The sequence below is a fragment of the Haemorhous mexicanus genome, chromosome 1 (assembly GCF_027477595.1).
Source record: "Haemorhous mexicanus isolate bHaeMex1 chromosome 1, bHaeMex1.pri, whole genome shotgun sequence".
NCBI lineage: Eukaryota > Metazoa > Chordata > Aves > Passeriformes > Fringillidae > Haemorhous > Haemorhous mexicanus.
The window spans coordinates 28,614,642-28,641,438 of NC_082341.1; the positions used below are offsets into that span (position 1 = coordinate 28,614,642).

The 26,797-nt window shown below is 34.5% G+C and overlaps 1 protein-coding gene across 3 annotated transcripts in view; it reads right to left on the minus strand.

Annotated features, from left to right (window-relative positions):
* The window catches only part of DGKB (diacylglycerol kinase beta), a 330,173-nt gene that overhangs the window by 177,451 nt on the left and 125,925 nt on the right, over positions 1–26,797 (minus strand). For all 3 annotated transcript variants that reach the window (XM_059844065.1, XM_059844057.1, XM_059844048.1), the window contains 4 exons: positions 25,094–25,168; positions 17,502–17,587; positions 15,133–15,222; positions 12,485–12,645 (listed from right to left, as the gene is read on the minus strand). In XM_059844065.1, coding sequence (XP_059700048.1) covers positions 12,485–12,645; positions 15,133–15,222; positions 17,502–17,587; positions 25,094–25,168 — 412 coding nt within the window. The remainder of the gene's footprint in view (positions 1–12,484; positions 12,646–15,132; positions 15,223–17,501; positions 17,588–25,093; positions 25,169–26,797) is intronic.

The following is a 26,797-nucleotide window of genomic DNA, read 5'->3' on the forward strand; positions in this document are numbered from 1 at the left end:
CCAGATAATACCAAGACTTGTCCTATTTATTTTCTTTAACATTCTGCATTACCGAATCTATTTGAATGCAAGAATACTTCTAGGAAAGAAGCAATGCAATACCATGCAATATAGATTAATTTTTTTTTTAAATATGGGATAAACATGGCAAAGAATTTTTAAGATAACAGTTCTAGACAAAAACTGTGAATGGCTAATACCATGAGCGGCTCTAAAGTGACTGGTGCCAATTTTGATGCTTCTTTCATACCATAGAATCATCTAAGATGGAAAAGACCTCTAAGATCATCAAGTCCAATCCACTGCCATATTCAATCCTACATCACATCCCTAAAACTGTGTCACAGCCACATATTTTTTACCACTTCCAGGCACGGTGATTCCACCACTTCCCTGGGCAGCCTGTTCTAATGCCTGACTATAGCTCACTTTACACAGTGAAGAAATTTTTCCTAATATCTGATCTAAACCTACCATGGTGCAACATGAGGTGTAAAATATAACATCATGAGTTACAGAGCACAGTGAAAAGGGAAACACAAAAAGCCAGGGCAGAAAAGTGAGGAGAGCATATGTGAACACCCACCACAATTCAGTAGCTGAGGAGCCCTTCCTTTGTCGGCGTAGGGACTGCAATGGCTGCATGAACAGTTTTTCCACTGCAGCAGTACTAAATGTAATGCCAAGTACGGCCCTCCAGACAGAAACCTCATTACCAGGATGGTACCACAAGCTGCCCTGGAAAGGTGCTCTGTCTACTCAACACATTATTGAGAGTGTGCATGGGGCATGGTGGTGATAAAGTAAGGTGCAGCTGCAAGTGAGTGCACCACAGCACACTGTGGTGTCCACGTGCCTCCAGGGACCTGGGTGGGAATCATCGCCTGTAGTGAGACTGCTTGGCAGGATGCTCTGGAAAGCTCTTACTCCTCAGTGCCACATCAGTCCATTCAGCCTTGGTGACATCGCCAATAACGTAAAATGACAGCAAGAGCAACAATTTTGACCCATTCTTTGGCATTTTATAAGCTTAATTAGTCATGGAATCATCACAGAAATAAAGAACATGCTATGTAAGACCCTGAGAGTGCCAGTTTGAGTGAAGAAACTGTAAAATCACAAAGACTGAATACAGAGTTCCTTGTGTGCTGTGTCTGTAGAGGCTCTTTTGTACAAATTGTTCCAGTAAGGACATGGAATAACTTATGTTGAGCAATTTGCTTCTCGTTCCACCTGGTTCAGATGGTAACACAAGACTAAGTGTTTCTTGGCTAAATCCACCCACTTTCAGTTTAGTTAAATCATGTTTCTTTTGGGACTTTGCCATCAAAATGTAGAAAACATGCAGATCTGGAGATATAAAGAATATTTTTGTACCACAGGAATATCAATTAAGCTACCAACTCTCTAGATATGTAAATAATGCTAAATGACAAAGAACTCTGGGTCTCTGAGATTTTCATACATTTTCTCCCTGGATAACCTATACCATAAATTCAATAGTGCATATAATTTAAATTTATGATACACTATTGCTATTTTAACATATTTTGGGGCATGAGCTCTTCTCATATACATATCTATATATGCAAGTCTCCCCAAACCATAAACTGCTTCCTAAACAGTATTTGTTGAATATCTTAAAAAAGAATCTCTACCTGGCCTCAAGACTGACTGCAGTTATATACCATACATATGATTGTATGGTGGATGACAAAGTAACTGTGCCTATTCAACATCCAATTCACACAATAAATTCCTCCTTTAAATCTAGAGATGCCCACAGTAAATCAAAGATTTCTGTAGTTGATTATTTGTTCTTTTTATTTCTCTGTGTCCAAAATGTCTTTCTTACTCTTTTTTGACTGATCTTTTTACCTCATAGCACCAAGAACACAGCAGTTATGACTACATAAAACACACCAAATAGCAACATATCCTATTCACTATACACCCAAAGGATCAGTATCTCTGATGGATTTCCTAGTCCTAACAGCAATTTTGCATTGAATCAACAGGTGGACTGTTCTTTTAAATTAAGACAATCAGAATTATTAGACAGAGGGAAAAAATTTCCAATGGCCAATCACACTCCTGATTTTCCTAATCAGTAAGTAATTCTAAGCAATTAATTAAGAATTTATTTCCTAAATGTATATAATTAAATACCTATAAATTTAACTTGATCTAAAATGCTTATAAATTGGATCTCCCTCTTGGTTACCTGTAATAGGGTAACCCTGTGACTGGGTTTTATACTGTGTTCTCAGAAATAACAGTACTTCATGTCCTCAATGGGCACTTGAGTCAGCATAATGATGTTTTCTTTGGTCCCTCTCTACTACACACACACAGTCTGAAAACACTCTGTAGGGATCTGACAGACCTGTGAAAGTAAAGTTCTGAGACAGGATCTTTAATGGCATGGCAGAAAGGTAAATGATGTTGTCAGGGAGAAGTTGGTAAAGCAACTAATTTACATAAACTTGTTTACATCTATCAGGATTAACTCTCACATGAAAACAGAATGATTACAATTTGAATCTGAGCTATTTTTCACATAGTTCTACATGTGTACACAGAGACACATGTCTTGCATCTTAGGCAGGTGAAGGTATCAGGGTACACACAGCCCACCTAATGTTCTGTACAGCTTGCATATCTCATAAAACTTCCCCAGATTCAACTTAGTTCCACAGCAACCATCATATGTCTTAAAAATCTTTTAATTCAAGCAATTTCCTCAGTTCTTCCTACTTTAAGCTCTGAATTAGTCTTATGACCAACTTTAAAGCTTATTCACCTTACTCCTGATTTCAACATAAATTCTTGTTGGCTTCTACCTTTCCTTGATACACTTCTGTCATCACTAACAAGCAGAATTAAAATCTAGACAAGGACTAAAATTTCAATGTCATTTGAATATAGATGCTTCTTAGTGCATGTGAAAAAAATCCCACATCGTATTCTCCTGACATTTTCCTTGACATTTCTTTTAAGAACAAGTAGGAATAACAGCATTAATAAGATGAACATACATCACACTTATATTGTGATAATATGAACAAAATACTATAATGAACTCTTAATCATTACTTAGTATATTACAAATTTCATATGGAGAAAATAATAACTTACATATATAATGAATAATATTGCAGTAGCAGTAATACAGTTATAAGTTAATTACACACAGTGTAGCTGTTTTAGTTGCATTTAGCTAAGGAGCTGTTCCAAGCTCACAGCAGATTAATTATGTCTTTAGGTATACACTCTCATTTATAACTGTCACTTGTAACCATAGCTGTTGACAAGGCTGCTCTGTAGACCCTTCCTTTATGAAAGCAAATGTACCACACCCCCAAAACAACAAAAGCAACAAAAAAACCCCAGCAAAATCCCTGAACAAGACTCAACAGCTCCTGTAGCTAGGGTATGCAATGACAAAACACCAGAGGACTGCAGGTTTCATTTTACTGCATTTCTTCCCAAAAAACATCTCTTGTAATATGTCCTTAGTAAGGTTATGCCTCATTGCGTTTTATTTAATAACTAGCTTTCACAAATTTGACGTAGATAAAATTTAACATCTTCTCAATTCTAAAAATTGTTCTATTTTACAAATCCCTCATAAATTAAAGAGAAGGATATAGGCAACTGCCAAACATTCTCCCTATGATTCTTCTCAACATTTTTACTGACTAAGGAAATGAGTAACTTTCTGGCCTTTGATTCCATGCCAGAAGAATAATTTTATGACAGGAATGGGTAGTAAGTACTAGCACGTGCATGAGATACACATAAATCTAAAACAAGGGAGCCTTTCTTAGTTCAAAGTTTTCAGCCTAGTTCTCACCACATCACGAAAAGTTAAATGAATCTCAAATACCTAAAATGACAGAAGAAAAAAAATCTACATGGGAAACTAGAAGGGGAGGATGCTAAGTCAAAGTCAGACACACTGTACACCTATTTGACTTTTCCAGGTTCACTGGGAAACTGTAGAGAAGCAATCACATTTATTAGCAAAACATTCCTACTCTCTGAAGCAAAGACTGGTGCATGTCAGCCAGATATCTTTAAAAGATAACATATTTAGTGTGGCCAGTGTGCTCCTTCCATATTATGAGGACACACAAGCTAATCCAATGACCAGCCATTTAGGTCACTTTAGGACAAGCATGTTTAGGACAGTTCATAGCAGGGGAACAGACTATATCCAGTTTGATTTAAGACTCCCAAACTACACGTTTTGCAGACAGAAGGGACTCAGCATCAATTGCTACACTCCTGCTGAGCAAAATTACTTGCTACTTTAAATATAGCCCACAGAACTGTATTTTCACTGAACCTAAAAAAAATTCAAGCGAATTCAGCACAAGCCTAGGTATTCTTATTGCAATATTAGGGAAATCACACACACAAGTCTAAATAAACTTATTTGATATATGTAAATATTTTCAGAAAGTTACAGCATATGCTGGCATTAAATTACACTTTAGCCTTAAAATAAAAATAAATAAATGACTAACCAAATAGGAAGAAAAATTTAAATTCTTTGAATTTCTTTACATTTATAAGAAATAAAAGAAATGGTACCTCAGGAAATCATTCTTCTTTTGTAGTACTAAGACTCATAACACAGTACAGTAAGCTACAAAACTTCAGTTCTCTGCACAAAAGTACCTCCCATATCCCATGCAGTGCAGTACAATTCTCATGCTAGGGTGCCACAATGTACATTATGAATGGCAGCATAATATGATGGCAGGGATTTAGAAGGTAAACTAAATCCACCCTGGCAGAAAGAAACTACCTAACAGGGAACACCACCAGCAGTGTTGCAGTAAGATTTAAGACTAAGATAAACTTAAGTCTAAGCGTATCTTAGTAATGGAATTCGCATTCTCCATGTCCAGGGAAATACTGCAGCACATTAGTGAGAGGAAACCTGCAAAGAGTCTCCTATAGCTTCTTATTTTTGAATTATTCTACAGATCCAACTTTCCATGGCATGCAGTATAGGCTTTCTGCCATATGAAAAAAACAACCGCCTGCAACAAAAAAACACTGCATCATCATATTTGCCATATATTATATCCAAAAATTTCTGCAGAAGAATTTCAATATTTCAGCAATAAAGGTAAAAAGAGTAAAGAAGATTCAAACCTGCAAGTAGCAAAACCTGTAAAAATAAATAATTTGCAAAAATTAGCAATGTGAGGAAATTAAACAAGATAATAGACTGAACTATCAATGATTGCAATATAACAGTATTTCAAACCTGGGATTAAAGTGTTCTGAACATGCTCCTCCTGAATAAGAGCAGAGTTCTCCCCACAGACAGAGCAAGCATTTTTACAGATTTGGCTACATGACTGAGACTATGAGAAGCCCAGTAACAATATGGATCTTGTAATATTACATCTGAATTCACACATGGATGAATTGTTCATTTTCTTAACCCTTTTTGTGGGGAAAAAAAGTGTTTTGGATTACAAAGCAGCAATACTGTTTACTACAAAGTGTTCTTTTCCTCCTTGGCACAGAAATAATGCAATATATCACAGCATTCCATTAGCACATTCAAAGTGATGATTAGGATTCACAAAATCACTTGGGCATGTGTTTATGTTCATATTAGTTCAGCAAACCACTAAACATCATTTTCAGTTATGTATACCTAAAAATCCCACTTGAATAATTAATCAGTTTACACCAAATGCCCAGAATTCAACATATGCATTTGTCCAGTCATATTAGTGAAAATGCAAAAAATGCTTAAAAAATTGCCCAAGTATTTAACTGCTTCATTAGATCAGGAAAGTTTAAACACATACTTAAATGTCACATTGTATCAGTGTTAAGATGTGCATTCACTTTAATTCTGCACTGAATCAGCAAATGTCCTTAGGATATTTTCCCATGCAGAAAAAAGTTTCCTATTTACCACCATGAATACCAAAATGCTATGAGACTTTAAAATTTAAAAATATGGGGCCAGCATAAAACTTGAATTCATTCACAGCAATAAATATTATATAGAATAATAAACACCTTTTTTTTTTGTAGTAATAAATATACTCTAAAATAACACAGATAATAAAACAACATAAAAAAAATTGATTATGTGATCCCATAGTCAGTTAGAGGTACCTAAGACTCTGGTATTTGAGACTAAAAATTCTGGTAGTCAAAGTTTCTGTTGATGGTAATGAATGTCCTTTCTCGAGAAAACAAAAAATATGGCTTCTGTGTAAGATATTTCTTAATTTTTTTCCCCCCAGTCTTGCAAAAAAAAAAAAAAAAAAAAAAAAAGATATAATGGAAGTGTAGGTTGATGACTTAGACTATAGTGATTGGGAAGCCGACTCATACCAAGCTCAAATTTATGATTATGAGACTTAAGAAGTCATATTTTTCCCTACTGGCAGAATTAGAGGCTCTTAGTGACTGGTTAAGGTTGAAGAATATTAAATCATGAGCCCCCAAATATCTATTTGATAGTGCATTTGGATAGTAACATACTAGGTGTCATAAAAGTACACTTGTCTTTGTCATAGACCTTTACTACTTTATGATAATAATTCTTCAGAGAGCACATCCTTATTGTAGTATTAGTTACTAGTATTAATTAAATTTTTTCTCTATGTGATAACTACTATTCTTTTATTAATCCAGCATATAATACCGCCTTGTTTCTCAAAGAACCAACAGAACATTTCCAGGAACATTCAACTATCTTTATCACCTTAACTTAAAACACTTGCAAAAAATATTTTTGCTGTAGATCATCCAAGTGAGAATATCACCATATTGCAATGAAATCAATTACCACGTGTTGTAAAGACTGAATGAAAGACTGAGGTGTTCTACTTCCTCAGTAAGTTCTGTTTTAGCATTAAAAATTTTTACCTATTGCTTTTAGAAAAGAGTAATGTAAGTTTCTGAATTTCCATGTACAAGTTAATCAAATGGACAAAAACAACAGATGGAACAGGAATCTGGATATCCCAGTTCTCTTCCAGGTTACTGTCTTAATTGGTGTCCTAGAGCATTTTTTTCTCTCCAATATGTTCTTGTGTATGTGTTTGCACATGTATTCAAAATTTCAGCTGAAGGGAAGCTGAAAGATTCTTATTTAAATCCTGTGTCAGTAAGTAGACAGATAAGAAGTTTTCCATAACCTAAATACCTCATGCAAATGAAATAATCTGAATAAGATCAGCTGTAGCTTTAAGCCTCCTAAGGAACTTGATTCTGCTGACAAGAACTCTTTAAAGAGAGATGTAGATGTAGATAAAAGAGCACCAATAGCAAAGATCCCAAGTAGGCTTACTCTATTCAGATGATCCGTGTAGATAAGGGAGAAGCAATTCTGGATCTACAAAGAATGTAAGCCTCTAAGGAACTGCCCGTTTCCCAAAAGGCGAGAACCTTTGCAGTTCTTCTAGCCAGAACACTAGGCAATCACTTCAGTGTGAACAAAGAGAATATGTATGTTCTTTACATACGTAATGTACCTATAACTTGGTCAAAAACAAAAGTTCAGAATTTTAATGGAATCTGGCCCAAGAGGAAGAAAATAGAGATGAATATCAGAGAGTTACCTAATAAGTCATTCATACAGAACACTTCAAGGATATATGATGCTAATATAATCTTTAGAATTGTCTTCTGTAAATACCAATAAGTACCATATCATTTGGTTTATTCTTACACCTTAAATACTACCCAAACACCACTGAGAACTGCTTTCATTTTAGAATGGTATTCACTGTTTCAACATAGGAAAGCCTGCCCTGTGCCACACTTTATCTAGTATAATTTTCCTTAAAATCTAGCTCAGTAAGATTTCTTTATATACAAACTTGTACTAAAAGACAATGCAAATGTTTGCAAGTACTGTTTACGATCTCCAACAGTCTACCTACAGAACTGCAACAGGCTTAGCAACATATGCTCTGCAATACCCCATGCAGTTACAAAAATTCAAGTGATAGTTAAACAGCATTTATAACATTTTATCTTCTATTAACATCAGATAAATTTATGATTTATTTAAAAGGTAAAAAAAAGAAAGAAACAGAAAGAAAATGTTTACGGTTAAAGATCTTCAGTACTGATTCACGTTGACCTAATTTTGGCTCCATAAAGTCTAAACTCTAAGCTAATTCAGTGGCAGAACAGTAAATTCAAAATTATGGTTGCTTTTGGAAAACCTACTTTAGGACTTGCATCCTAACATTTATTCATAATTTCTTTCAGCATTATTACCCACAAAATGGAAAACAATAAAAAGAGCTATTAGTAACTAACAGGAAAGTCAATGGCAAATAGATGAGTTGCTTGGTTTAAAAATGGTTACCTTTTTTGTGATAAGCCATTATCTGAATCCAATAATTGTTTTTTATTTAATATTTCCAAGTAGTTTTTATAAAAATGTAAAAAATCAGGGTCCAGCAATGCTGGTTCTCAGGTGACTATGACTATGCCTTTGTTTTGGCCTACAGCTATTTGTTCGAATCAAGGAGGAGCCTTGGAAAAACTCATCTATCTTTAAGAACAAGAATTATTAATTGTGAGATATCAAATTGTACTGAGATGTTTTTTAAAAGAAGTTAATTATAGATTTTGCATAATTTCATTTCTCTTGAATACCCACCTGGAAGAGAAAACATAGAAAGGAGAGATATTGTGCTCTCTCATACATTCCTACCCCTAAGTATGTAAGATGTTTTCTTCCCCCTTCCATGTGCTCCTTTCAACAAAGCATTTAGTGGAAGCCAAGGTTTCTAATGTTTAATCAAAGTGGAACATTTAATGAAGCATTTCTTCCATTATCAAAACACCTATTTTGTATCACTTTGAGACAATCATTTGAGAAGCACTAAAAATAAGCAATATAGATTCCCTACATATTTGACATTCTTTACAAACTTCCCAATAAAATATAAACAGCCTTGACAGTCACTCCATTTTCAGTGACTAGCATCAACAATACAATATTGCTTGACAACTACGCTACTTATCCCTAAGTTTAAAAGAACTCTTTCTTCACACCTTAGCACTATGTAAAGTTCCTGGCCATGCTATCCATTATGGAGTTTCCTAACAGCACACATGAAGTCCTTCTCAAGGTAACAATGTTCTCAAGTTGTTTTCCTGTTTTGGTTTTATCTGAGAGTTTGTCTCATTGTCTGTTGGTCACTCATCTTCCATGGCTGCTGCTCAGGTCTCAATCAGCTCATGATTACTTCACCATCTTTCATGCTTATCTTGCTTTGTGTGTACCTGAATTGAGTATCTTTATTGTGAATAGAATATAGACCCATCCATTTCATAATTGACAATGTGCATTTATGCTTTACATCACTGAAGAAAATGGCTCAATCTAGGCACGATCTGAGAGCAGCCTTCAGAAAAATTGTTTGCAAATATAGGGTTTATTTTTTAGAGTATCATTATCCACTTTTTTCCTCTTGCTCTTTGAGTAATGCATAGAGTCATGAGTATATGGTGATTCAGTCTGAGGATTATTTTGTTTGCTAATGTGTTGTTTTGAGGGGGGTAATTTCAAGTATTGAACTCAAGAATTATTACTGATTTTGTTAAAATACTTCCCTGTTTTAAGACAGCATTAGATTAAGGAAGTGTCAGCTTTTTGATTTTTTGTTTTTGGTTTTTTTACAGGCTTGAGATACAGATACAAAAAAAATAGCTAGAATAAAGAAACCAGGTATGTTACAAACACAGGCTTATCTGAAGCCCCTGTCCACATATATATGTTGAGCCACCATTAATGGTATGCAGCTGCATGCTTGAAGAAAGCAGCGCAAGTTAAACTGTTTTATCCATAGGAAAAAGTTCACAGTGACAAATAACATGTCCAATGAAATACTCTGTCTACACACACACACTTCCTCTGACTATAGCAACAGCAAGCTGGCTAAATGAAGTGACAAGACTGAAATTCCAGGACTGCAGCAACTGCAGAAATGCATTGCAAGCCCAAGAATACAGTCTGTGATAACAAAACAATACTGACATTACTGAACTCCATCTTTGGTAATCACTGGGATAACATCAACCTAGTGCATTAATGTATGACTATTAAAGATAGTTGGGTAGATTATGTGGAAAATAACTTTTATTTTCTCTAAAGTACATCAGTAATTGAACTTTCCACTGTGGGACAGTTGGCCTGATGTTTCCCATCTCTGTCATGCCTCCTCATTTGTCCTCTAATACTACCAGCAATGTTTGTCCAGCTCCCCAAATCTGTTACTTTCCAAGGCAAGCTTTCATTTTCAGATGACCCTACTATATTCTTGAAGAATTTTTTTTTTTTTTTTGTTTGGTTTTCCTTGGGTTGGTGGTATCTTTGTTTTTTAAGGCAAATACGATTTGACTACTTTGCACGTTTTTCTTGGATATTTAGCTCGTATCAGTGACTCCAGCATTATTAGGAAGCAGATGGAACTTCTCTTCTGGTATCTTGCCATCCTGACAGAATGATGGATGTGAGCAATTGAAAAATCTTTATCTTATTCTACATTGCTCTTAGATGTTTTCTAGCTCCCGCTTTGAAACTGACACATGGCTTGGCGTCCGCTTTTTATGGTCCTTCCGTGCTTTTTGCTTCCATCAGGTTGAACATTACCCACATTCATTCACAGTTGGTTACACATACATCTCTGTTTCTTACCTTTTTCTCTGTACTTAGGCATAGAACAGTTCTTATGTACATATCAGAGCTTTGAGATTGCCATAGGAAAAAAAGGCTTGTTTGGCTTGAACACACTAATCAAAACTTTCACATACACATGCTACCGTCTCCAGCATTCCTTTCAACTTAGTGTATCATTTTCCTTCCAAGGGGTAAATTGCTTTCTGATTGGCACCTATGATAAAACAACTAGATCTGTAGGTGAGGAGATAGCAAGGGATGTCATGCTCAACTTCAGCAAAGTTTTGAACACTGGCTACCCCAGCATTCTCATATTTAGCTTGGGATATTATGGTCTGGATTGCTGGAGAGATTTAAAAAAAACAGACTGACTAGATAAGGTGATTAACAGGTAAGAGGGCAGCTCCAGAGAGGTCTAATAGCAGACTGCAACTACTTATGAGGAGGCATCAAGAGAACAAAGCCAGACTCTTCACAGTGGTACATATGACAGGAGGATGGGAGACAGATAATTTATGTTGAAATGAGAGATTCAGACAGGATGTAGGAAAAAAACCCCAAAAACTAAAAAAAAAAAAAAAACCCATTTTCATCATAAGGACAGTCAAGCACCACAACGGTTTGCCCAAAAAGGTTGTGCCATCCTTGGGGGCTTTTAAAATCTAAATGGATAATGCCCTGAGCAATGTGATCTGCTCTCACAGCTGACCCTGCTTAGAACTAATGTCTTCCTGCAATGCCTTCCAGCCTGAGTTATGGTCCTAAAACATCAAGAGTTCCATGTCAAGCACAATTTTATTCAGTTTTACTTTCCCATCCTTTCTAAACATACATTTAGATTGTTTCTTATTAAGCACAATTTCTGCCATAGCATTACAAAGTTCATACAGCACGTTCCATTCACGTTGGATTAGAGACTGTGCTTATTATTTGGCAAGAATCTATGAGGCAATCTGCCATATGTTGTAGGTCACCACTAGTTTTCACAGTGCCTTGGAAAAACAGTAAAAATTAAAAGAGAGTGTAATTCAATCAAGTGTAGGTTTCTGCATGTAGGCAGGAAGAATCACCTAGGAACAACCTAAATGAGGTATTAAGCAACGACTCTTCAGAATAGTATCAGAAATCAACAAATCACAAATCAAATATGAATAAAGAAATTCTGCTAATATTAAGAAGCATAGATATTACAAAGAAAACCACAGAGAAGCACAAACCAGATTTGCAGCTCCTCAGACATGAAGAACTGCTTAAAACCCTTCTCCTTCTAATTCATTCGAAATGTGAATTTGAAGTGAACTTCACTTCCCTACAAGGCAGAACCAAGAAGATACACGCAGGGTTTTCTTTTTTGTATGATTGTTTTATTATTTCAAACTGCCCTGAAGAAATAAAGAACGCAACAGTTCCTTTAAACAGTTTTGACTATGTAAATACTAATGGAAAACATTATTTAAGAGTTCTTATTAAGTGATTTGTTTTTCCTTTATATTTTTATAGGACCTTCAAACTGACAATATAAATTTAGTATTATAGCTGCTCATAAACCATTAAGAGCAACACAAATATCTTCTTTATAAATGAGAAGGTAGAAGGTCCTGAAAAATAATTCAGGTTTGAATGTGAGGTAGTAAATTTATGCAAATTGCTGTCAGTCATCTATGTATTCATTTCACTAGCAAAACAACATTATAAATGATCTCTAGCCAACAGTTCTTCATTTGAAGGCATGTGATTCAAATATTTATTCAAAACAGAAAAAGAAAATCACTTAAGGATAAGCATAAGTCTTACCACGCCAATAGAAAAGTAGTTATTGATGATGTTGTAAGGCACTGGGTCTCCCTTCTCATCTTTATCATTGGGTATTACTTCGAATTTCCACCTGTCCAGTAAAATCTCTGAGCTGTTCTCAATGTCTTTTAAGATCTTCATCAAATTCTCACCTTCATACCCTAGCAAAACATAAAACCAGTTATTTAATCAAGCATAATAAAGTTTCATTGCTTTTTTTTCCTTTTTCTAGATGATTGAACAGGACTCTGAGCAACCTGATCTAATTGAAGATGCCCCTGCTCATTGCGGGGAGGGTTGGACTAGTTAACTAACTTTTAAAGATCCCTTCCAACCCAAAATATTCTATGATTCTATGTCTGGAAAAATGAAAGCAATGCATACAAGACCTTAAAAACAGGATTGTGCTTGAAGTATTGACAATTTTTCAGCACTTGTCATTAAAAGAAGCACAAATACAAAGCTTTTTAAGCATGTAAATTTACAGTAATTCTACAGATTTCAGTGGACATCAAATTTGTGATCAAGAAAACAATTAGATCTTCAAACTTTGTGAATCTATTGAACTTTCCAAATGATCCATAAAGATAAGGTTGTACTTTGCAAAATGAGTTCTTGATGAGAAACTAATCTTAATATTAAAATTCCTTTGATTTCAAAATTTATGGAAAAGAGACATATTGCTGTTTTGCCTGACCAGACACTGAAAAGTTAAAAGCTATCTACTCATTTTCATTGATTGTTTCAATCTGGTTTAGCATAACAAATCTAAAATCTCAAATCCATATTTGATAGCTTTATCAGCAAAAGTTACATTTTTGATTATCTCAACAACTTCATGAGCCTCATCCTGCTTTGTAGAGAGAACTTACTCTTACTTGCAAATAAGCACTCACATGTAATTCACTAAACTAAGTAGAAAAATTGTTTATGCACCCATGAGTATATCCAACACACGTGTGCATGAAGAAAAACTGTGGGTGTTTTACTAAGTGACATTGTCAAGTCTGAATATTATTCAAAACAAACAACTTTGTAATAGATAGCCAAGATCTGGGGATTCAGTCCTTCTTCAAAGCAGAAAAAACAAGATTTGCTATTCAAGCAGTATGTACTGCTGGTGTTATTAACAGCTTTAGCATGGCAAGCCACACAAAGCCTCCTTGCTCAAAAACCATTGCTGATGCATTTGTTTATGGTTGCCTAGTACACTTTTGCTAGTTACTGCTAACCACCACATGACAGGAGCATGCACAATTCCATTTCTCTGTATCCTTGAGATGACTCACCAGCAATTTAGTTTTTGGAATCCCTGTCTTCCTCTTCTGTGGAAGTTCCAGAAAATCTCTATTATGGTATTGTTTACCACAAAGCAACTTGGCAATGAATGATGAAACCCAGAATATTTCCCTATTGTTTTTTCTACTTTAGCCCAAATGGAATCACTTAAGTTACAGAATGAAAATAAAAATGAAGGTAGGGACAGGTCCCAGCTAATGCAATTAAATGTTCTCATGGCTGACCCTGCTTAAAACAGCAGATTGGACAAGCGACTTCCTATGACCTCTTTCAGTTATTCTATGGCTCTATGAACAATTCAGAAAGTTAAGCAAGGCTGATATTGACCATGTTTTGTCTCATTTGTTTTCCTTTTTTCCCCTAAGACTATGAGAATGTAAACAATCAACAGTTGTGATAGAGAAAATAAAGGTTTTCAAATTATTTGACAGAACATTATGGTTAACAAAGTGCTATAGCATGAAAACTACTGAGAATTTGCTAAAGACTATCTGGCAACAAGGCAGACATTTGGAAAGGAAACTGATGAGACAGAAGAAGTAAGATATCTGCAAAGGCCGAGAAGCTCCAAATAAAACAACCAAGTTCCAAATGCAAAACATCTCAACTGAAACAACCAAGACCTGAAATAGACCTGGCTATGAGCCCATAAAGTGAGGTGCTTTCACCACAGACTGAATCTTGTCTAAGATTTTCTTCCTTGTGTCTCCTTCAAGTTATTGTGTAATACAGATTCTGAATAGAGTTTTTTGGAGGAGCTGAGACTAAGTCTCCATACATCCAGGAAAGGATGCAAAGTTTAGATTTTCTAAATATTATTCTTTCAGCATTCTTTGCCTTCTCATTTTCTGATAAATAGTACCACAGAAAATTATCTGGAATCCTCTGCAGGAAAACAGAAAGAGAATGGATCAAAGGAACTAGTCCGAGGCTAAGACATGCTTTTCATGTAATATTTTTAAAGATTAAAAAAGATTAAACTACTCCTAACGCATTATTAGACGTTTTCAGTAACCCTTTCAGAACAGTCCCAGTTAAAACCCATTTAAGACTGCTCCCTTTACAAGGTATTGATCTAAGCAATAACTGCAATACAGATGGTAAAAAGCCAACCAAACAGCTATACCCTACTCTCATTACACCTTGGAACTTTGGTGTTAGCAGAAGCGACAAACAAGGTATGAAGTGTGATTGCAACCTTTATTATCTTAAATATGTACACAATTACAAACAGATCATTCCAAAAATAGAGAAGAGGATAATGGCTCTTTATGAAAACAAATCCAAATGTAGATGTTGATGTAAGTTTTTTAAATTCAATAAAAAATTGCATTTTGATTTGTGTTTACCTCCTCCCCATCTCAGACACCTTGCTAAATCATTGCCAGTCCCAAGGGGCAGGATAGCAACAGGAGGATGCTTAATCAAGTTCGCTTTCTCTGTGAATAAAGAAGGAAAAACACACAACTAAGGAACAAAAATTATCGAATTGCATGATATTATATAACTGTGTTAGGTTTTGTTTCAGTGAAAGACTTGCTTTGTACATGAAATTATGCTGCCAGCTCCGCAATGAGCATTTCCCCAAGTCAGTCCATTTTGTAGTCCCTTCTCCACTGGATACTCAACCCTTGATCCTAATTTACTCATTTATTATCATAAAGATTTTGTAATCCTAATTGACTCCTTTGTTATCATTAGGACTTTGTAAATCATAGACATGACAAACATTCATGAACAATGATACTCAAGATCTTTCCAAGAGTGAATATGGTGTTTTTGCTCTAGCTCTCAACTCTGCCATTCCCAGCTGTGAATACAGAAGAGTGATAGTTAAGGGCATGAATAAGGAGGAGAACCTTATACTTTGGCACCTGGGTGACCAAATTTGTGTGAAACTGACACACCTGGATTTGTGTCTACACCTGAGCACCACCATCAAGAAGTCATTGGAACTAACACACAAGACCTTAAATAGGTTTGCCTGCCAGGAATTAAACCTCCAAAGGCAGCACTGACCTGTCTGATCAAGTCTTTTAAGAAGCCATTTTCTATTTATTAAACAATGCTTTGAAATGAATTAATTTATAGCATCTTTTCAGTCTTTAGTGGTATTTTTGTAGCATTGTAAGCCCAAGGATCTTTTCAAAATCCAATGAGAAAACCATTGTCAAGAAACACAGCCTTTCTGAAAGCTGGAACATATATTTCAAATATGTATTTGTCAAATTTCTCTTTTAATGTGAATGAATAGCATGTCTAGCTTAAAAGTTATATCTAATTAAGCAGTTCTTTTGTTTATAGAATTATACACAATTATCAGAAATAATCAGCAGGAGTTTATCTATACAATGGATTTAGCAGGGAAATCAATATTTATCAATATTTTAGAAAGATTTAACATTCACACAACCAGTTTAATGGAAATCTTTCAGAGAATGTAATATTTAATAGAGTGATTAAAAAAAAATTTTTCAAGTTTCAAACTGATGAGAATTATTTTTTCCTTTTATTTTTTTTTCTTTTCTTTTTTTTATCTTTCTTTTTTCTTGCTGTGCTCTTAGCTAAAGCTTTTTGTATATCAGGAGATCAGGGAAGACCAAATTAGAAAGTGTTTAGAAACAGGCGTACCCTTACACTTTTTATGCTAAAGTCCTTTTGCCACCTAAAAGGCAGCATTGAAAATATATTTTCTGCACCTATGAAAAAAGATGGTTCATGGATTCCCCAGGAAGTAATTTCTTAGTTCTATACCACAAAAGATGCTGCAGAACATAGTATATTACTAGGAGAGAAAATAACTGCATGACATTTTAGATCTCATGAAAAAGGTGTCAACATAATAAACAGCTGCAAAACTTTGTTTCTTCCAAGTTTAGGCAATGCACTTGATGTTTTTGTACAATAATTTATGACTCTGAAAGCTATTTGAGAGCTACTTGTAGTAGCTTGCATTTGCAAAAGACTTTTTCAGCCAAGATTAGAAATATTCCTTTGTTACCATTCCTTCATGACATCAAGTTTACTTTTCAGTGAAGTTTTCTGGTCCCCCACAAAGCACACACTTTTAAACACTTTAGTTAAAACTTGAGTCTTTTGACCTTTCTTGATCCACTTCCTTATTTCCACTGTAACATATGCCCAGTATTTTTCTCTGCAGTCTAACACCAAATAAATGATCATGTGATGTGGAAGACATTCTCCTTAATAATTTTTGAGAAGATTAAGTATATTAAGTCTGTAATAATTAGACTTGAGGGCCTTCCTTATGATTTTTACAGAGGACTTCGCAGACAACTGACCGAAAGAACTCCAAAACTGAAATACCTCTTAATACATTATCTTCATTTTGGGATAATTGAGTAAAAACAAAAACTTGGTAACTAAAAAAAGCAAGTGAGCTAAATTAAATTTTCTTAAAATTAGCAAGTTGGGTTTGATACAGTTGGAGAACAGACTTTAAACTGAAATTAAAATAGATTCATTCAGATATCTTGCTTTCAGGAAATCCAGAAACGCTGAACTTGTCTAGAGTTTTTAAATAACTTTTCCTATTTGAGCACCCTTAAAAATAATCATGTCCCAAACTAACACATTTCAAAAATTTACATGAACAAGCTGCTGTTTGAAATTGATGTATCCATGCATTGGTATATAAGGAAAACTATTCAAATGAAAACCACAAGGCAAGCAAAACTTTGTGAAGGCTATAGATTACCTATGCAATCCAAAATCCAGCCTACTGTTCCATCTCCACCACATGCTAGTACTCTGAACTCAGCAACATCTCGGAAAAAATTTAACCTAAAAGGAGTAAGTGAAGATATCTAATTATGATCAATATAATTGTGCATTATGAAAACATGTTATAGCTTAAGACATTTTGTTTAATAGAAAGTAAAAAATGATTACTTAAATTAAAAATAATTTCTGCTTATCTATTAATTTTTAGACAGATAAAATCCAACATTATTATTCATTATTCTCAGTATTATCTGAAAAATTTCAAAGAAAATTAATGATTCAAGTATTAATATGGTACACTAACAGTAGAAAAAGTTTGGATCTGATGGTTGGTCCAATCTTTGTCTGACTTCAAATCTTGTTTTGACTATCGTCAAAAAACATTCTTTGTTCACTGAGTTGTAAATGGATAGGTAGTCTCTCAAGACAGAAAAGTAAGTTGTCTAAATGTATTAGCCGTAACATTTATTTGTGAAGTTCTTTCTATAAAGTTATATGAAAACTTTACACTTCTGGTAGAACACTGGTACATATTAAGCTGAACATTCAGCAGTTGGTAAAAATAACTCTGCCTCATGGTTTAATACAAAATGAGAAAGCATCAGATTGAAGATCCTCATTCTATCATCCTAAAAACTGTATTGTAAAAGTAAAATATCTTTGGCAATATTTGCCTGGCTATTTCTGCTTGCATATCCATGAAGGGAGTACCACCACCTCCTCATCCACTTCCTTCTATAACTAAGTTGCATAATGCTGGAAAGTGAGGATATATAAAACAACGCTAAGGTTCAGTATTTTGAAAGCATCAGTTCAGGACTGCTTTTGACACATGCTGAAATCAGTCCTTACACATAAACTGTCACTAGACAAAAAAGTTCCAGTAATTTTGTCATATTACTATGTATGTATGTGTATGTTCATTCACATATATTGTATTCATTAGTGTTATAGATATGGATACTCTAGTCACCAGAACTGATATCCAGTTTGCAATCTCCCAATAAATGCACAACTAATATATTTTAAACAAATTCCTGAATGCAAATAAATACAGACAATAGCCGGCAGGTGTTTAATTCCAGCTGTTTCCCATATGAAACTGTAAGGCTGCAGGGAGAGTAAGTTTCTGTCCTTAGGAAGTTTTGTAATTCTTTTGGACCTCTTGATAAAATCATCACATGAAAAACTACAGAGTAAAAAAGCAAGAATGGGAGAAGGAAATTAAAAACACAATGAACAAAAAAAGTTTTGTAATGTGTAGAATAACAGACAGGACAACTTCTTGTTCTATTAGTTTTTGACCAGAATTTCAATTTTAGCCAAGTTGTATAGAATTAAGCCCATCACATGTCCCACTCCCTGTAATTTTCTTTGCTCAGAACAGCTCTCAAGCAATTTCAAGTGCAAACATAATTCCTGAAGGATGCTTACTTGCACTGTATTAATGTTGTCTTGCCCTCCTCACCCCTTTTATGTTCTACTTCACATATCTGCAGGAGAAGTGCTGTAGGATCACCTGTGACCCAAAACGTCATGTGCCAAATCTGACTGGGTACATGTGGGGAACACATCTATTAAGAGTATGTGCTAAAAGATCCACTGCTGGAAGTCCCCTCCCAGCACTGCAAGGGCAGGCACTGAGATGTGCCCTGCCCCACAGGTGTGCATGTCCATCCCTTCTCATAGCCTGGCATAGAAACAAACACCTCCTGCCACCAGTATTCCCACTGCAAGCCAATGTGTTGGGTTAGCAGAGAGTCACCAGGTGTAATTACACTGCTTCCTACACTGACAGTATTCCAGCTTAATTTAAAGTCAAATTATAGCCTGGAGATGATGGCAGGGTACTCACTTCTAAGTATTTCAGCATTTCTACCTCACGGAAAAGAAAGTCTGGAAAGAACGAACCAACCAAAACGGCACCAAAAGCACAGGGTTGATTTTAGCATTGCTCCAGACTGGGAGAATATAGACTTAAACCTCTGTCTCTTTCTATAAACAAGCTTCTTCACCACATATATAACAAAGATCCTTTTGTTTTGACTGTATAGTTAATCTCCATCAAAAAAGTGTAACTTTTTAAAAAAATGGGGGACTGAAAAATCTGGTGAAACCATATTATTAAAAACATTTTTAAAAAGCTGCATTTGAATTTCCCTTGAGGCTTTTTATATTCACAGACAGAGAATTTTCCAAGCAAAGTAGTACAGCACTAAATTCACATAACCTTTTCTTTTTATAATTTTAAATATAAAAATTATACTCACATTATATAAAAATCTATCACACAAAATACACAAAAATAATGCATGTTACAGTGTATATTTGCATGTATAAATGCAGTGTATATAAATATACTATAGTAGATATAAATATTTATAAAATCAAATTAATTTATAAAATTAAATATAGTTATATAATTATATATGTAAATAAATCTTATTCATTGAATTAGAATGTGCAGCCTACATTAGGAGTTGGGAAGGGAACACAGTTTTCTGTTTTATAAGGTTTCATTCAGACTCAGTAAGTGTTACAATTGTACAGAAAGAATTTGACACATTTCTTTAGCGATTTTTAGGGAGAAAGTCAGTATTGCTTACCAAGAAAATTGTATTCAATTAGTGTTTTAATAACACCTGTTACTTTTTATCTACCATTTTTCACATGGTTTGAAAAGAATAAAAAAAAACTGCTGGAGAAGAACTTAGTGAAGTGGTTTAAAGTGAAACTAAAAAAAAAAATTGAAATAATTGTAAAGATTTTTTGCAATGCCAGCCTAAGTTAAAAATCTAGAATAGAAAATTTTATCCTATTTTCTTGGAAAAATTTGAAACACTGAGAGTGATCAACACCAATCTAATTTTATTCTATTTTGCCAGAAGCAAGATTCAAAGGCAGTAGCTGAGTTTCTGCTGATAAATCAGTAATTTCCACCTGAAAGAAGGCAACTGTTTTCAGCTACTTATATTACTCTAATTCAGTTTTTCATAATCACCTCATCAAGTCCATAGGAATGCAGGGCATCTATTTATGTATAAAATACCAATGCTAGAGGACATAACTATTTGATTTTGCATCATGCAGTTAATTGATTTATGCACAGGTGGCAAACACATACACATTCTTATACAACTGTTCAGAGAAAGATTAAAATAAATACTTTCAATGTAATTAGTTTAGTTTATTAGCATAAAACAAAAGTTTTACTCACAGGAATGAAAACATAAATTGCAATGTTTTCCATTTAGTTACCTGTACATGACTATTGCTCTTATACCCAAAAGCAGTGCACTATGCAGAACTTCAGGTACTCAGCCATACAAGGTGGCATAACAGCAATGCATGAAATCATTCAGCATTCTTCACTCATCACAGTGGAAGCAAAATTTAAGACTTCCTACTGCCAAAAAGAATAATCCACTAGTGGATCTCAACATAGGTTTCAGGTGCCAACACCACAGATGTCATAGAAGCAAAAATATTGTTAAACAGCTGCTTAAAATACATCTCTAAATTCAGGATTTAAGACTCATGTATGAATGGTGGATTCTAAGTACTACTGCTTTGGGGTGTACAAAAATAATTTTTATCATTAGAGTACAACCAACCCACCATTGCTGGCTTTGCCCTTCTTTGGCAAAAATGTAATTCTTCCAAGAAAATATGGACCAGATCCAATATTTTGTTCAAAAGAAAATAACTATGTGGTTATTATCTTCTAAAAGTATTCTTGGTGCATATACCTTCCTAGAATACTCTAGGTATTACAAATGTCCAACAGCAAAGAAAAGCTCTAGCAATCAATTCAAATAATTAAGGAAAATAGTGTAATTTTCAAAACAGACCTATTGCTTTCTGAAGGTAAAAAAGCCCAGATGCTGTAGATTCCCAACTGAATTACAGTCTAGAGTTGCAGGGATTCAGCTTTGCTATCTTAGACATCTTTTAAGTGGGCAGAATTTAAGATTTAGAAAGGCCTGTTGGAGCAAACTTGCAGCTAGAATTCAAAAAATAGATGTTCTCCAAATTAAATGCTTATGGAAGTTACAAAGAAATAAGACTTTTGTGGATATAATTTCTATAATTGAGTATAAGAATACTATAAATTAGACATTTTAAATAATAGAAGTTTAGGGAACAGAGGCCTTTTCAGAGGGACACTTTGTGAAACGCTGACCTCTCTAGAGAGTCCTGTGGCTCTGTGGCTCGACTGCTATTCATCCTGCTATTATTTACCTCTCTGTGAGGTGAACAATAACTGAATTTCAGATTCTTCAAGATCATTAAATCCACAATAACAGTTGTTGTCAGAAGTAGAAGACTCCTATAGAGATGTAACAACCAAACAGGGAAACTCCTTTCATGGCAAAAAACACAGGTGCCAGGCACAAATTACACAATGCATCAGCCCAGCAATTTTCTAGTCACTGTGTTAACTGTGGCAGTCTGTAACTGTGGAGTACCTTTTATGCCTGTGTTCAGCTGCAGAGCTTACAAGGTTTTTCCAGCTCACTCATATCCCTCTACTGCCAATTAAAGAATGCCTAAACCATTAATTATTATACCCATGTTTAAAGTGTGCTGTTGCCCTTTGGCTTAGAGATTCTTGATTTTCAGGCCTCGCAGCAGGTCTCCATTGCTGGAAAGGAATCAGTGCAAGAGTCACCGCCATGAGGTTTATTTGCATCATGTACATCTTTTTATACAGACTATGTACATCACGTGTATTGCCATAAACTGCTCCAAAAACCCTAGCTCAGGCAGGAAAAGAAGCTGCAAGAAATGTCATTGCTACTGTTCCTGCACTTCCCCATGTACCACCCCATCAATTATGAAAGCAGGCAACACACACATGTACTTCAGTAATTGTACATTGACGTTGTGATACTAAAATTCGTTGTCATCTTCCTCAAAATATTTTTCTGTTGTCCTGCTGTATGCCAGCATAGTTATAGAAAAATATAGAATAAATGGTATTATGAAAGGTGAGGCTTTTTTTGTGGTTTTAGGGGGTTGTGTTTTGGTTTGGGGGTGTTTTTGTTGTTATTTTGAAGTCCTTTTTTCCAAAGCATTTCTCTGCAAGAACATGGTTATCCCACTAAAGAGGTAGAGCAATAGACATAGCAATTAAGCTGCTGACCATTAAAAAAAGCCAAACCAGTTTCAGCACCCCTAAGATCTGCAATTTTCTTAGTCTCCTAGATCTTTTTTCCCTCTCTCTGCCCATTGAAATGGGAATACATCGATTTTTAAACAAAAATTAACTGGAAATATCAATTCATGTCAGCCACCGATGTTTGGAACACAAGTTACAAAACTTGTGAAAGTTATCTTTTTGCCTGATTATGGCAGCCTATGAGAAAAATACCATCAAAAATTAAAAACATTAACCTATGGGTTAAAGCAGACAGGTTGGCTCTAACAAAAAAAAATGCAAATTCTTAGCTAATACTACAGATATTCTCTAGGTTGAGTAAACATGACTGAAAATAGTAATTGAAAGGAAAAAAAAAATCACATCTCAAAACAGGGTCAACTGAAATGTATCACAGTAATCATAAATGCTTTAAAATAAATATACATTATGTTTATCCCTTTCTACTAAATCACTTACTGGGATGAAGAAATACACTGCTTTTCTCTGCACAGTAAAGTACCCAAATCTGTTCCATTTTGACCTAAATTTTACATGTAATATGAGAAAATTAAATAAACATAAAATTTGGATTGAAAATCCAGTATAACTGGCATTATAGAGATGGATGAACGAGTGGAAAGATGGATGAATAGGCAGGTTTTATTAGGCAACTCAGCCCTCACAGAAAACAAGTACTGGTAAGTGAAACACCAGAGTTTATTCAACTTCTCACTTAAGGGCCAAATTATGTGCAACCCTCAAAGTATTGCTAGGGGCAATAAGTGATGGCAGGAGACAAACTGGAAATTTAGGATTACTCATTTCAGTGAAATGCATGAAAAATATACCAAAACAAGCAGCACCTGTTTGAAAATTAATTAGAATTTTCTTCTAAGTGACTCTGAACTAAAACTACTTCGATTTCTAATAGAAAGTGAAATTGAAAACATTTTCTGAAAAACACTGTCCTGGTTCAAATGACAAATGTTTAAATTGCTTCAGTGCAGGGTTTCAGCTTGAACGTAATACTGCCCTCTTGTGCCTCTGCCTTAAAATGCATTTTTCTTCACATAGCAAGATTCACAAAAACTAAGTCAGTTATGAACAGAAATGCAGACTGAATTTTCTTTTTAATTTCAAAGAAATAAGATGACTATGAAAAAAAAAATTCAGTTTCTTTTTTAAAATCATCCTCTCAATTTCTAGCATGGCATTTCTATTATACTGTATGTAAAACAGTATCAGTTACTAGTTTTGTCTCAGTTAATTCTTCTAGTCTACTTATTCTTTGAACTAAGAATACTTACATTTTTCATACATGCCAAGAATAGCACAAAATCAACAAATTTCATTTGAGTAATAAAAACAGCACTAGCCTTCAGATACAAGACACATGCATGAAAGAAATCATGCATGTCATTATCTCAATTTTTTGGGCTAGTTTTGCACCATTTAGCAGGCTAACATTAGCTATACTGCAGTGCACAATATATTAACTTCTAAAAGCATTGAGCCCAATACGCTTTTCACTTTCATCAATGTTGCTTTTCACTTTCACCAATGTAAAGGTCTAAACAAATAAAAAATGCAAAGATTTAAAAGAAAAATATTCAAACAACAGTGTAAACTTAACATCAGTGAACATATGCCTCCTTCTGCAACTCTTTTCACTGATGTAAAATTTTATCTATCAGTGACAAAAGTAAATAGCACCCATTACATAGAAAATAACATACAGAGCAGATATTTAGCGCTGCTCCAATTTTCTTCTACCAAAGCACTTATAAAGGAGACAATATCAGGTGGCAAAGGTTGGTGTTTGATACACTGTAATTCTCCCATCCTCACAGGAATGCAAATTAAGAAGAATCAGGGAGGAAGCACACACACTAAGCAAGGGACTGCAATGCCAGCTGGTTCAGAGAGCACTTTGGTCCACATTACAAGTCGCTGCCAGCACAACCCAGCCTGGAGAGTAGTTTTCCAGCCACTATTTTTCAAGATCATGTAACTGTTAAGAAGTGTGCAGTCACCAATATATTACAGACACCCATGCAAGTGCACATGTGTGTTTATGTATGCAAAAGAAATGGATATCTTGCTGGTCAGTCTTCGAGGCTGCTGACATCTGCAACCCAAGTAACCGGCAAGAACTCAGGCGGCTGACATGGCAGTTAAAGCTGGAAGCAGAATTAAGTTTATCCCACAGTTCTTATAGAATAATACATGGTTTTCAGCAAAACATCTGAGACATAGCTATACTTGTAGAGGTAAACAAATAATACCTATACATTTCTGCAGCCATTCAGAGAATTGCAGTGTTGATACATTCCAAACATGCTATATGTACTTCAGTCTGTTCATTTGATTATACAGTATTTTATTAAATGAGTTCCTGGTAATAATATTAACTGTAGACTTACCCTGGCATTGGTCCATTTCCAGAAAGACTATAAACCTGACGAGGATTTAAAAGGTACTGAAATTTTCTATAAATTCTGAAGAGGTAAAAGAGACAAGGAGAAAATATTTACTTACATGTTTGGAATTTTTTAAAAACCTTTCATATAAAAGAATTAAAGAAGTTAGAGCATACAATTATTTGAACTGCAGGATCTCATACAAAAAGTCAAATACTTGAACACAGCAATTATAATTCATACATAGAGTGTATTGTGGGGTATAAAGTTGAGACAGAAGTACTACAAGCTATTTACATTTCAAATGCTGTGTATAGACAGAAACAAAATACAATAAAAAGCTATAATTACATAACAAAAGGTGAATCAAAAAAGCATTTTGGAAAGCATATTGATTTGTATTAAAGTAGCTCCATGGCAAAGGAGAGATTTCTTCCTGAAATTTATAGCAAACACAGAACTACAGATATAATTAATTGCAAAAGCTAATTGGCTTTGCCACCCACCAAAAATGTCCACATAGACTAGAAAACATTCTGATAAAAAAAAAACTGTGGTCGACTATATTTCCTCAGGATTACATCTGAATGAGAAGAAAATGAAAAAATATTTTAAGCACTGTTGTATTAAATTACAATTATTTTAAAATTATCTGAATAATAGGAAGGAATTTATTGATACAACATGACAAGCACTGCCCTGTCCCACATGGGACCCCATTTTCTGTCCTACCCTCAGAAATTATTTCTTCTAAAGTGTAAATTTAGAAATCTGAGTTTACTTGCCCTAAAAGTATGACAGAGATTTCGTTTCTCCATTACAAGTATTAGAAATGTAATTTCCTAAATTGACTGGAATGCAGTAGTGGTTCTTTTCTCACACAGAACCAAGAAAGTACACAAAAGAGTTGGAGCTGAGAATTAATAAATATACACCTGGGATGTATGGCAATAGTTTAAATTATAAACCCCTGTCTCTTGGTTTTAATTTTACTGTTTCTGTCCTTAAAATAATTAATATTTTAATGTTTTTAGGAAAGCATTTATTTTTTCATTGAAATATTGTTTCTTTCCTTTATAATCTCTTAAATGAAATAGAAACATAATAAGAGCTGAATTCTAGGTTAAAATGTCCACGTTTTCAAATACAGCACAATAAAACTGTCTAGACACAACCTACATGCACATTCAAGGATTTTTTAAAAATTTTTTTTTTAATAGAAATGCATAATTTATCAGGGTAGCTGGAAAGCAAGTGTGTAAAAAATACTGAATACAAACAAATTCAAAATTATCTGAAAAACTGCCCAATTGGAGTATTTTCTTAACTTCTCAATTATTTAGTGATGTCAGTTTCATCAAGCATTTTATTCAAGCACACTCACACAATATATTCCTGATGCTATTCCTGACAGAAAAAGTATCAAATTACTAGTTTCATTTCACAAGTATGCACACATCATTGTTGATGACTGTGACGATGATTATTAGACATTTGACAATGGATTTACAACACAATATACGTATTCCCATTTCACAAAGGTAAAAAGAGTTTTCTAGTTAGTATGTGTGATTTGCTTCTCAGAGATGTGTAGAATTTAATCTGGTCAAAAGTGGTGCTAATTTCATTTGTGTAGCTGATCATAAGAAGTTAATGAACAGTATTTTTATGAAGTCCCAAAGGTCTAAGAGTTATTTTCCTAAAGTT